Source organism: Anabas testudineus, chromosome 11 (genome assembly GCF_900324465.2).
Source record: "Anabas testudineus chromosome 11, fAnaTes1.2, whole genome shotgun sequence".
In the NCBI taxonomy this organism is placed as follows: domain Eukaryota; kingdom Metazoa; phylum Chordata; class Actinopteri; order Anabantiformes; family Anabantidae; genus Anabas; species Anabas testudineus.
In genome coordinates this window covers 478,017-491,977 of record NC_046620.1, presented here as the reverse complement: position 1 = coordinate 491,977, position 13,961 = coordinate 478,017, and the positions used below count along the sequence as shown (strand labels likewise).

General features: G+C 37.8%; 1 protein-coding gene across 1 annotated transcript; it reads right to left on the bottom strand.

Moving 5' to 3' along the window:
- Nucleotides 1-415: 415 nt before the first annotated feature.
- Nucleotides 416-10,848, bottom strand: mindy1 (MINDY lysine 48 deubiquitinase 1). Its single transcript, XM_026349765.1, has 12 exons — nt 10,736-10,848; nt 8,868-9,613; nt 7,926-8,171; nt 6,668-6,876; nt 5,888-5,945; nt 5,725-5,789; nt 5,141-5,299; nt 4,170-4,272; nt 3,748-3,890; nt 3,465-3,659; nt 3,226-3,387; nt 416-2,487 (listed from the first exon to the last, which is right to left on the bottom strand). Exons 2-12 carry the CDS (start codon nt 9,202-9,204, stop codon nt 2,422-2,424), a joined length of 1,743 nt encoding a protein of 580 aa, XP_026205550.1. The 5' UTR covers nt 9,205-9,613; nt 10,736-10,848; the 3' UTR covers nt 416-2,421.
- Between the last annotated feature and the right edge of the window lie 3,113 nt (nt 10,849-13,961).

The following is a 13,961-nucleotide window of genomic DNA, read 5'->3' as shown; positions in this document are numbered from 1 at the left end:
CAGATCTGGTTTTACAAAAGCAGGTAGAAATATCTAAGCTATGAAAACTAGAAACCGATTTTGTTCAGGCCACAAAAGATTATGGACCAACTGCATTATGTATTTAGACACTCGGTGAGTTTGTGTGTGTCTCAGATCTGTTCTCACAGATTTACCTGGTCAAGCTGCACCTGTTCTCTGATCTGGTCCAAGTGAAGAATCTCCGAGTCTCTTTCTTCTGGTGTGAAAACACGTCTCAGCCTGGAAACAAACAATTCCCATGTTACATTTTCAGAATGAAGAGTAAAGAACATATTTCAAATCAAATAGATATTTACCTTCCATGGTCACAGGATCTGCAGCTCGCACTCGATGTTCTGACCAAAACCCAAACAACAAGAACAACAACAAAGAAACGAGTCGGTGCCAGGAGACGTCGGTTGAGGATTTAGTTTTTATTGACAATGTGACAAATGAAGTTAAGAGCGTGGCAGCGATCAGACCGACTGAAGCTCAGCTGTCAGCAGTTCAACAGAAGAAAACAACGGAAACGCTGAATGTTCGACCTGCCTCTGAAACAACAACTGGTTAATGGACATTTTCATTTTACGTCACTGTTTTATTTACAGTGGCTTGTAATTTGTAGTTTTTAATCCACAAATCGTTTCTGCTGATAAGATGAAAACGTCATAATAAAACCAGGAGTAATGTAATGTAATGCCTTAGGGTGGGGCAGTCAGAGTAATGTTTAATTAAACATCTGTGAAATATCACACATTTAATGTTCATCAGTTCATCTTTTTAGGACCAGTGTGACAACATGTTTTATCTCTAATTAGTTTCTGCAGCACATTTCAAATGTACGGAGGCTCGTTAACACCAGGAAAAGTTTAAATTCTGACATAAATCAAACAGTTGTACAGCTCGTGTAACGTTACTGTACAGTGTCTGACAGCAACGTGAAGACAGTTCGCTCTTCTAACCCATCAGAGATTCATAGATTTCTTCTTAATTTCCATGTTTTGCAACTTAAAAGTGACAAATACATGAAGAGCTGTGCAGAGCGTAGCAGAGCATCGTGGAGCAGAGCGAAAAAACCTCAAGTCTCATGGTTGCATTAGTTTCAGTTTTGTATTCAGCTTGAAGTCCAAATAATTATGAAGTAATAATTTGACAACATTGTGATTTAGGAAAAAATTAAGAGAAATAATAAATAAGAAAAAAAATCTATTTTAACACATTCAATTCAAACATCAGAATTTATAATTTGACAACTCATAATTTGGATTTAACAACTTTTAACAAGACAAAAGGTTTTATACGAATATTGAAATGTGTCAGAAAATACATTTGTACTCTCTGATTTATTTCTTCTGGCAGGTTCGGGCTTCCATACAAATCAAATCTACTGATGATTAATGGGAATTAAAACTCTGAAGGTTTGAAGGTTTGTACTGATTTCTGCTCCTGTCCTGGTTTAAAGTTTCTCTGCACTGAAGTAGATTATTGAAAAGGATCGATTTCACCAGAGTTGGTCACATAACAGGAAGAATTCATGGTAAAATCCAGCTCGTGTTGAGCTCTTCTGGTGAAACCAGTCCCATTAGAAAAAGGTTTTTATGGCATTGAAATCAGTGAAATACAGATTCCAGATAGTCGTCCTTCACCATGTTGTGCTGCCATTTTCTAACTAATTTATTAATGGATAATAAATAATTTATCAAAGCTTTAAAGATCAGTTATAAACCATTAATTTATTACTTCATCAGGTAAAAAATCTGAAGAGCTGTTTTTAAAGACTGATTAATATCTAAAACCACTGACTTCATTAGGTGTTATGAAAACATTTAATTAAAGATTAATTAACAGATTTCACTGCTGCTGAATTAACAAAGTGACCATCTTTTAATTAATGGTCAAAATCATTAATAAAATTTCAGAAATTAAGTTTTAATCTGATAATTAAAGATGATCTGATTATTAATGATCTGTAAATAAAGGAAAAGTGGAAGTCGACAAATGTTCAGTTTACAACTAATTAAACAAAGAAAAACGGACTTTCTGAATCTGTAATGTAGTTTTTCTTTTTCAAATATTGAAATAATCAATTATCAAAACTGTTTCTTTTTGTCAGAAATTAACTATTTCTGCTCCCACTTTTCATGCAGCCTGACAACAAAACGTCATTAATGGTTTAGAACTGATCTGTAAGACATCACTAAATTATTCTCTGTACAATGAATAAATCTTTTAATTCCCACTTTAAAATCCTTTATGAACACAGAATTACTGCGTTCTACCAGACTCCATAGTAATTTCTTACAAATTTACACCTGTTGGACAAAGCACTGGGGTTTGGCGTCGAGCTGACTGAGTGGCTGCAGACCCTCGACTCATTTGGCGCAGTTACAGAAGATGGCGATGATGAGGATGAAGAAGAGTCTATAAGAGGACACAGTCTGAGTCTTTCTCTCGTCTCCTGCTCGTCTGTGACCCCTGACCTCTGACCTGCAAACAAACACAAAAAACCCCAACACAACAGGAGTCACTGATCTGATCCAGGATCAGCCTTAAAGGAACAAGCTGCTGTTCGAATGGGACGTTTGAGTCTTAATCTGGAACAACGACCATTTCACTCAGACTTTCAGACAAACGCACGATAACCAGCATGTGCAACATTCGCTGCCTTCATCCTTAATTAAAGAAGGGCCGCCCGTTATTTTGAATAACTCTTATTTTGAACACGTCAATCATTAACTGAATCAATTCCTGATTTAATTAGTACGAATGCATGTGAAGACTGTTGGGTCTGTTGGTTTTCTATTCCTTATATTACACCTACAAGGACATAATTTACCAAGTAGAAATCTATTTTCTACCAAAAATTGTGATTAATCTGCTTAGTGAAGCTTTTATTTTGAACACAACTGTATAACTAAACACACCGACTACAAGCTTTGATGGAGAAACATCAGTTCAACCGTGTGATTTTACTTTGCATCATGTTTATAAGGTCTTTTAGAGACACCTGCAGCTTTCTGAGACACCTCATGACGTGGCCGACTGTGAACAACAGGTAAATCTGTGATGATCATAATCTTTTCTGAAGAACAGACAAACGTCACATATCAAGTCAGCCTAACAGTCTGATTTCATCACTCTGTAGTAATTGGACCCAGAGAGCAGAACAGAAAGTCTGGTCCTGCCTTAGGCAACGTGTGGAGTCAGAAACGACCTGTCTGTTACCTGCTGTGTTGCCTGCACTGATCCCTGTTGCTGCTGCTGTTGCTGCAGTTGCTGCTGTTGCTGGTATTCCTCCTGCTGGAGCTGTCGGGCCAACTCCAGGTCACTGAGGGGCCCCGGGGTCCCTCCCTGCTGCTGCTGCAGGGACACCGCCACCAGGTAGTCCTGATACCGACCACAGGATCAATCAGTGATTCGTTAATCAGTTAATCAGCCTGTGTTACCTGGTCGGTCTGCCTCACCTGGTCGATCTGTCTCTGCTGCTCCTGGGCGGTCGGGGGCAGGGTGGAGGTGGGCGGAGCTCTCTGAGGAGGATGACACAGCCTGAAGTCTGAGTCGCAGAAGTTTCCGTCACCCTCGACGTTATGAAGAGACTCCCAGACCAAACCCTCCTCCTGCAGGAAACCCTGGTCTGTCACCAGCAGGTACAGGTGACCCTGAGGTGGTGGGGTGAGAGCTGGGGTTAGACGGGGCCTTAGGGTGGAGCAGTCAGAGACAGCATTATGTCAGCGTGTGTGTTTCCACCTTGTGTTTGATCATCGTGCTGAAGTGGTTGTTTCTAAAGAACACGGAGATCTCTCCCTCTTTGGCCGTCGTGTTGAGTTCACAGAGACCGTGATACGACAGCTGGGTCGCCGTCGACTCCAAGAACTGCTCCGCCACCAGACCTGCAACCACAAACCAACAGAACAGGACATATACTACGTTATATTGGACGTCATATATCCTTTACCTTATTGGGACATAATTCAGAACATGCTCTTTAGAGGGAAATAGCTTCTTCTGACACTACACAGACACTGTGCATCAAAAAATCACAGCATGTGTAGGAACCAGGAAACTACAGTTCATACAAACATGCTGTCTGAAAACTGACGTGTGGATGTTAATCAGAGTTTGGGGTTTGAGTTCATTCTGTAGATGCAGCTCAAACATGTCTGTGTTACCTTCACTGACTCGGCTGCTGTCGGCAGAGTGTTTGTAGTCGATGATTTTCTCCACCAGCTGGTTGTAGCTCAGTTTCCCCACAGCGGCCACCATCTCTGGACTCTGACACACAAACATTAACAGATAATTACCACACAGATGAAAGACGGAGTTCCCTTCAGATCAATTTCACTTCATTTCTGTAAAGTTACGTCTGCTGATCAGCAACTGGCAGAGAATCACATTAAAACATGACGTGTTGGAGGAAAATTAACTAACATCAGAGATTTAAAATTACTGCTTTCAATAATAAAATGTCACTTCAGCTACTTCTCTGTTAGTTGAAAAACTGTATCTGTAGATATCATAATAATTGTATTTCACCATGATGAGCTCATTGTCTGTGAGCTGGAAGTTAAAATCCTGGAGATCAAAACTAAAACTGCTTATTAAACTCAGCTTCAAGTTATTTTACCGTGAGCTGAAATAAACTTTTAAAGATTGAAGAGTCAAATTCAAACGGTGTTCTGAGCAGAAAACAGACCTGAACAGACTTTCCCCATCTCACAAAGTAAGTTTCACCATGTGTGTTTCAGGAGCTCTGCAGGTCTCAACAAGTGAGGTGTGAGACTTTTAAAGACAGGTTTCAGAACATCTAACTATAGTTTAAGAGCTGTTTCACAACCATAGTTCACTGAATGTTTTCAGTCCAGGACTCATTGAATTTATGACAGTAACAGGAACAAACACTACGTTATCTCACACACCACAACAAGATGACCAGAAATTTGGAAAAGAGAAATAAAGAATAAGCCTTTTCCTTCAATGCAGATTTTTAATCTTTCATCTGAACTGCTGCCACCACAGGATCCGCAAAACAACAGACAGACTTAAACTGTTTAAGTCCATTTCTCAGCCACAGACACTAAACAGTTACAGGTAAACAGTCATTTCGGTCATATTTAAACATCACAGGTGTATGTGTGTGTACCTGTGGGTCAACCAGCCAGCCGTGGTACAGTGGGATGTCCAGCAGGTCAAACACAATGCACTCGGGCGTGTATTCAAAGTCTGTGACTCCAGTGAACCGTACGTTAACATCCAGACCCGTGGACAGCTTGGGGAGCACGGCCATGGCATCACTCATGTTCTGAAAACACAGCATCACAGGTCAAACACCCCTACACAGGTAGTTTGAGTTCATCTGAGGATGTTTAAAATAAACTAAAGTTGAGCTCCACTATTCAGAGTAAATGTTGATGTTAGAAGCTCTGCAGAAAACAATGTGTGTGTGTGTGTGTGTGTGTGTGTAGGCGTGTTCTCTGGAAGAGAATACAACAACATGAACAGAGTAAAAATAACCACATAACAAACAAACATGCAGATTCCTGATGAATCATTAAGAAACCAAAAGTGTTCCTGGACTAAAGCTTCACTGAATGATGTGAAGGTTTTACACTTTGTGTTTCAGCTATAAAATAAAAACCAGTGATACGAGAATCCTAAAATGATTTGAAAAGAAAAGAAGATTTGAACTTTGAGACTAAGTATGATTAGTTATAACTCTGTTTGCACCTGTTGGAAGTTGAGCTCCATCCCGTCAGCCTTCTCTCTGGGTGTGACCGACAACACACACTCACCTACACAAAAAACACATTTTCATTTTTACACCTGGCGTCATAACATCAGTCAATAATACCTGACCATGAACTGAGCAGCTGATTGGCTGAAATCTTACCCAGGTGAGCCATCAGGTCCTCAGTGGTGACAACTTCAGTCTGAGCCGGAAGTTTAGCCTGAAAACACACAAATACACTTTCGAAAGAGTTCCACACAGATTTGACCAAGTCAAAAGTCTGTGGAGCAGGATTAAAGGGCCAGTTCACCCAAACCAACTGTGGACAGCTGTGAGGATTAATCAGAGTCCTGTTGTTGTTTTGACTCTGAAGATAAAATGTTCTTAACAGTCAGTCTGAAAATAACAAGCTGACATTGACACAGTACACATTCAACCAGTCGCTTTGAATCATCAAATATTAGCAACTTCATCCTCTATACTGTCCCTGAACACCTCACACCCCGAGTTAAATAAAGGCCTCCTAACGCTGCACAGTGCAACTTTCTTCACCTAAAACCCTGAGCACAAAGCCAAATGATAGGAGAGAGGAATTATCAATGTTTACAGGCTGAACAACATGCAGGAGACTCCCAGAACGCCCAGGAGAGGATTTTGTGCAACATTGGTTTTTAGCTGATATTCAGCCCTATAATTAACTAGTGTTGTATTTATTGTAATCGTAATTTATCCTAACAAACATCTCAGGTCAGTCAGTCGAGTCAGGAGGTTCTGTTGTGAACAGTAAACACAGGATCTGCAGGTCTGTCTGCTCACATCCAGACTCTCTGTTCTCACCACACACTCACAGAAACACAGAACCAAATTAAAGTGTTAAAAAAATCTACAACAGCATCAGGAAAAGTCTTGTTCCTGAACTTCTTTCATCATTGTCTGTTTTACCTTCCAGCGCAGAAACAGTGTGTTCATGATGGCCAGCAGGGGGCAGGGTCCGTTCTCACTCTGAGTGATGATGGGGGTCTTCTTCTCCTTCCATGTGATCCACTTCACCAGGTAATACGCCGGCATGGACGGACTGGACTCAGGAGCTGCAGCAGCTGAAGAGGTGGAGGCTGCAGGAGGAGCAACGGCAGCTGCTGGAACAGCGCCACCTGGTGGATGGTAGGACAGATAAAGGGAGCAGACTGAGATCAAGATTACATGTAATGTAATGGTCTTTGTCTCCATCAATCAACAAACCAACAATCTACAAACCAACAGACAGTTTTCCTGTGCTGCAGTTGTTGTTTAAACATTGTTGAATACATTTCCAAGCGGTCACCCCATATCACCCCAACCGGTCGAGGCAGATGGCCGCCCACTATGAGTCTGGTTCTGCTGGAGGTTTCTTCCTCTAAAGGGAGTTTTTCCCTTTAGAGGAACTTCCTGAAGATAAACTGAACCAGCATGTAAAACACTGTAAGATCATGTTTCTCTACAGCTGAAACCTGCTGCTAGAACACAAGCAGATAAACTGAGCATCTGCAGCCAGCACTTACATAACAGATCATTTTTCTGGGAATAAAAAAAAACTGAATAAAGAAATTACTAATATTCAATGAATATTTTAACAGCATCCATGTTGCTCATTGTTGTTGGGTTTATTTTTGACAGTAGAGCTCATAAATGTATATAACTGTATACTAAATATCTTGTGAATATGGTCCAATGCTGAGTTTAACTCACAATAAGAAATCTTATCTCTCTCTGTACTTTTCTGCAGGTAATCCTCGGCCTAGAGCTGTTTATCCGGTCAAGGCAGATGGCCTGTCCACCCTGAGTCTGGTTCTGCTGGAGGTTTCTTCCTCTAAAGGGAGTTTTTCCTCTCCACTGTTGCCTAAAGCTTTGCTCAAATGGGATTGTTGGGTTTTCTATATGATTTTTTGTATAATTATACTCTGTAAGGTCTTAAATCTTCCACTGTAAAGTGCCTTGAGATGACTTCTGTTGTGAATTGGTGCTATACAAATAAAACTGAATTGAACTGAAAATTGTCATTTTACATGTTATTTACTATACTTGTCTAAATCAGTCATCATTTAATTTATTCAACGTTTCTGTGGACGCTGCCGTGTTAAGTAACAACAGAACATTTAATGACTATTTAAATCTTTGAACTCCTCGCTGAGCTGAGAGACTAAAACCTGCCGGGACGCCTCACCTGCTGCTTCCAGCATCTCGTCGTCCCTCAGACTTGCAACCTCTGTGGATGGAGAGCAAACCTCTGCAGCCAGAGCAGAGTAGGACGAGGACAGGCCGTCGTCCACGTCCAGGGAGTTTCCTGTGGCTGTGACCCCGTCTGACAGCTCCAGACTGGGAATGGAGAAGGAGGCAGAGTCTGAGGACTCCTGCTGGTCTTCTGAGCCACCAGCTAAAGACGAGCTTTCCTCCAGGTCCAGATCCAGACCTGTAGTACAGACAAAACCCAGAGTTCTGTGAGGTCCTGAGAAAACTACAGAGCAGTAAAATGTATGTTTGCTGGGTGAACCAGTTGACATAACGATGATAAGATCTGAACTCATTGTTCAGACTCAGTTTCAGTCTACTCAAACTTTGCCCTCGTGGGTCTGAAGACAAATCAGGTACTGGAGCATTTCTGTTTTTTTTTTTTATTTGCACTAAATTTCAGATTTGAAGTATTTTACCTTTCATTTAATTTTCTTTTGTTCAGATCAAAACATCATGTAAAAAATTACAGATGAAGGTGGTTCACACACATTTTGGCCTTTGATTCCTTAAGATGTCAGAGCTTTGTACTTCCCCCTTTAAATTTCTCACATGGATTCATTTAAATTAATGTCAAAGATCCAAATTTTACACAGTGTGAGAGTAAAACCAATAAATTCTAATAATACAGGAAAATAATCTAATAAGTCCCTGTTTTTTACAACAAAGTCACATTTCAGGTGAAAATCTTCAGGGTCTGTATGAAGACTAGGAAACGTTAGAGCAACTAAAATCTGTTCTGATGATCATATCATTACATTGATACCGTTTCTAGATCAACTTGAAAAATAACAAACTAATAATTTCAATTACTCTGATAAAAGTCCTTTTTTTTTTTCTTTCTTAATTTTACTCACGACCTGGTCTGGGCTCTTACCCGGGTCTCCATCCTCTCCTCCTTCGGTCTTCATGTGTCTGAGCAGAACAGACACAGATTCTTCTTCTTTGGTGATGGTGGTTATTGTCCCATTTTCAGGTGACGACTCTGTCGATGTTGTCTCCTCCTCTTTCTGGACTTTGGCGTGAAGAGGACCATCACTGTTTCCGCTTTGGGCCTCAACTCTGATGTCCAAATCCAATGTCCGACCCGGGCCATCCGCTGCCACGGTTACACTGAATTCTTTGGAAGTTTCTGTGCTGAAGGTTGGTTTCTCTTTGCCGTGTTCGATCAGCACGTCTGCCGCTGATTTCGGTTCTGAGCTGGACTCCGCCATCGTCAGCTGATCGATTGAAGTAAACAAAACAAGGCAACAAACACTTGCTCGTTCTATACAGGTGCTGATAAATAAAAATCAACAAACTGCGTCTTTCATCAGACAAACTCAGCTTCAGACTTAATGTTTGCTTCAGTCAGACGTTTACAAACAGCAGCTAAAGCTCCAACATGTCCACTGAGGAGAGACCCAGATGATGTTGTTGTCTGTCAGGGTCCTGCTGCCTGCTCAGGGTTTTACAAAACAAATGCACCTTTTATCTGAGACTTAACATGATGCACTTTCCAGCACTTCTCAAATCCCTTGTCGTTAATTAAACTGATACTAAAAGGCAGATAAAGTCTTCACTATCCGATAGGGACGGAGGATTATAGTGGTTTGTCTTCTGTGAGCAGACTTCCTGTCAGATCTGAGGAAGAAACAAGAACAATACATTTAAAGATACTGTTTGACAAATCACACACTGAGACCAAAATCTGTCTAGAGAGAATTTATTTGTGTTATCAATTAATCTGCTGATTTCATTTATTAATCGTATGAGCCCAAAGTTACATATGTTTAAATATCTTGTCCAAAGCCCAGATATAAGATTGTTGGTCCAGATGATATACAGTGAAAAACATTTTATGTATTAGCTGTAGAGAATCCTTTTATTCCTCCGATTATTCCTCCTAATATAGTAATTTCACAGAACTTCAGTATTCAGTTAATGGATTACACCAAACAAGCACAAAAAGACTAAATTACAACATAGACTGTGTCACCACATTAACGAACACATCACATTAATCTGTTTCATGCAAATGTGAAATACAGTTATTGAAATGTGAGAATACAGCGGCAGTTAAAATGTTTCTGATCTCTGGGTCTGTGGTTGTTGTCAGTCTCTTTGTAGACATCTGAAGTATTTTATTGTTGCTCTGGGTGAAAGTGTGAAACAACAAACAGTAAGTTCGCAGAGATGATCTGTTCAGTGACATCCAACCTGCTGCCCTGTGTAAAAGTACTGTCTGCTGCCACACCTTAACTCTGGAGCCACCTTCAACTTTTTCTATTCGTTAAAAGTGTGAAAATGTGGGTGTAAGTTCATCCAACAGTCAGACTGGAGAACAGAGTGTTTCAGTAAACAGCTCAGAGATCAGTCACTGAGGACATTAGTCACACAAACAACTGCTTAAGTTTCCCACAACGCTGCTGAGTCAGAGAACAGACCACACATTAATTCACACTAAAACTTGTCTGTACTCGCTGCTGGTGGTATTATCCACACTCTAGTCCTTCACAACGACACCCAGCTCAGCAGAAACCAGACAGAAACACCTTCATACAGCTGACGACTCAGCTTTAAGCAGCTTTCTGCTCCAACACAACAACTCCCTGAAGCTAGCCTAAACCTGTGCTAGCTCTCCGTGTGCGCTAACTCACACAAGTTAGCGGTTGTACCACAAACACACCAAGTCCACCCGAACTATGGCACCGAGCTCCGCTTTCACCTCAGAACAAGCAGTGGATTTGATCAGATGCTGCTTACCGACACCAGGAACGGTTGTGTGTGATGTGTGATGTGCGCTGACGGCGGCGGCTCAACGAGCATGCTAGCTGTTTACATTCCTCTCCGCTCTCAGGCCCCGCCCACTCAACGAACCACCGTGGCGTCACATCCGGGACAACTTAGCATTAGCCTGCTAGCTAACACTACCTAAAAACTTTACGTTCAACAACAAACATGTTTTTAAAACAGAACAGCTCCAGTAAATTTGTGCATGTAGCGAAAAGACACAACAACAAACTACACTTGACAAGCATGTTTGATTAAAAAAAGGAACTTTTGCAATGTCGTGAGGAACAAACTGAACTCTATTACAAAAATGGAGATTTAAGAAGTTTTTACTCACATTTACCAGATTTTATTCACAGAACCAGCAGCATTTTATTATTTTTAATGTCGTTCAGAGACACTTGGAAATTCGGTCTGCATATAATATCCAAACAGTCCATAGTTACAGCACTAATTCAACTTTTTCACAACTTTGAGTTCAGTTTTGGGTCGAAAGCTAAAGTTAGCTCAGCTGGATCTTAAAGACTAAAACACACATTGTGTTAAAACTGTGTCGTTAATTCACCTTTTCCACGTCGACTCCGTCTAATAAGTGTTCGACACGACTTTAAAACTCTTCATTTCACCACAAACAGAGTAACTTTAGTTGAACTCAGGTCCACAGGCTTTTACCTTTAACTCTTTGTTCCAGGTAACATGAAATATTCTGTTAGAATATGATTTATTATATTTCACCTTGTTTAACTAGAACTATTGAATGATTGAAGAGAATTATAGACCTGTAATTAAATTTATTATATTTCACCTTGTTTAACTAGAATTATTGAATGATTGAAGAGAATTATAGACCTGTAATTAAATTTATTATATTTCACCTTGTTTAACTAGAACTATTGAATGATTGAAGAGAATTATAGACCTGTAATTTAATTTATTATATTTCACCTTGTTTAACTAGAACTATTGAATGATTGAAGAGAATTATAGACCTGTAATTAAATTTATTATATTTCACCTTGTTTAACTAGAACTATTGAATGATTGAAGAGAATTATAGACCTGTAATTAAATTTATTATATTTCACCTTGTTTAACTAGAACTATTGAATGATTGAAGAGAATTATAGACCTGTAATTAAATTTATTATATTTCACCTTGTTTAACTAGAATTATTGAATGATTGAAGAGAATTATAGACCTGTAATTTAATTTATTATATTTCATCTTGTTTAACTAGAATTATTGAATGATTGAAGAGAATTATAGACCTGTAATTAAATTTATTATATTTCATCTTGTTTAACTAGAATTATTGAATGATTGAAGAGAATTATAGACCTGTAATTAAATTTATTATATTTCACCTTGTTTAACTAGAACTATTGAATGATTGAAGAGAATTATAGACCTGTAATTAAATTTATTATATTTCACCTTGTTTAACTAGAACTATTGAATGATTGAAGAGAATTATAGACCTGTAATTAAATTTATTATATTTCACCTTGTTTAACTCGAATTATTGAATGATTGAAGAGAATTATAGACCTGTAATTAAATTTATTATATTTCACCTTGTTTAACTAGAACTATTGAATGATTGAAGAGAATTATAGACCTGTAATTTAATTTATTATATTTCACCTTGTTTAACTAGAACTATTGAATGATTGAAGAGAATTATAGACCTGTAATTTAATTTATTATATTTCATCTTGTTTAACTAGAACTATTGAATGATTGAAGAGAATTATAGACCTGTAATTTAATTTATTATGTTTCACCTTGTTTAACTAGAACTATTGAATGATTGAAGAGAATTATAGACCTGTAATTTAATTTATTATGTTTCACCTTGTTTAACTCGAATTATTGAATGATTGAAGAGAATTATAGACCTGTAATTAAATTTATTATATTTCACCTTGTTTAACTAGAACTATTGAATGATTGAAGAGAATTATAGACCTGTAATTTAATTTATTATATTTCACCTTGTTTAACTCGAATTATTGAATGATTGAAGAGAATTATAGACCTGTAATTAAATTTATTATATTTCACCTTGTTTAACTAGAACTATTGAATGATTGAAGAGAATTATAGACCTGTAATTTAATTTATTATGTTTCACCTTGTTTAACTAGAATTATTGAATGATTGAAGAGAATTATAGACCTGTAATTTAATTTATTATATTTCACCTTGTTTAACTAGAACTATTGAATGATTGAAGAGAATTATAGACCTGTAATTTAATTTATTATATTTCACCTTGTTTAACTAGAACTATTGAATGATTGAAGAGAATTATAGACCTGTAATTTAATTTATTATGTTTCACCTTGTTTAACTAGAATTATTGAATGATTGAAGAGAATTATAGACCTGTAATTTAATTTATTATATTTCACCTTGTTTAACTAGAATTATTGAATGATTGAAGAGAATTATAGACCTGTAATTTAATTTGTTATGTTTCACCTTGTTTAACTAGAATTATTGAATGATTGAAGAGAATTATAGACCTGTAATTAAATTTATTATATTTCACCTTGTTTAACTAGAATTATTGAATGATTGAAGAGAATTATAGACCTGTAATTTAATTTATTATATTTCACCTTGTTTAACTCGAATTATTGAATGATTGAAGAGAATTATAGACCTGTAATTTAATTTATTATATTTCACCTTGTTTAACAATTTGTTATTTACCAAGGTGACCTGCAGTACAAACATAAAAACTGTCCAAGAGAAAGAAAAGAATATTCCCTCACCTCAAGGTTTAGGTTTATTGTAAGATCGGGCCAGTTCTAATAGTAATAATAATACATTTACATTAATCCTATACAATACATGTCAGCCTGTTACCCAAATCATTAAATATGTGAACATATTATGATAAACCCAGATAATAACCCCATGCAGAAAACAGCTGCAACATCCATTAAAATGCATTAAAACTGATCAATTTAGTTTTTACTAACCACAGTTATAAAAAGTTTGGATCTTAGGTTAAATGCAATAAAAACTTAAACCTGGGATTTGATGAGTTAATTTGATTAAACCTTTATTTATCTGACAAAAGTACAAAAGCAGATATTCAGTGTTTTCGTGGTCCACACAAAGCAGATAAAATGAACAGAAATATCAACAGTGAACTGAGACGAAAATAATAACAAAACAGTTAACAAA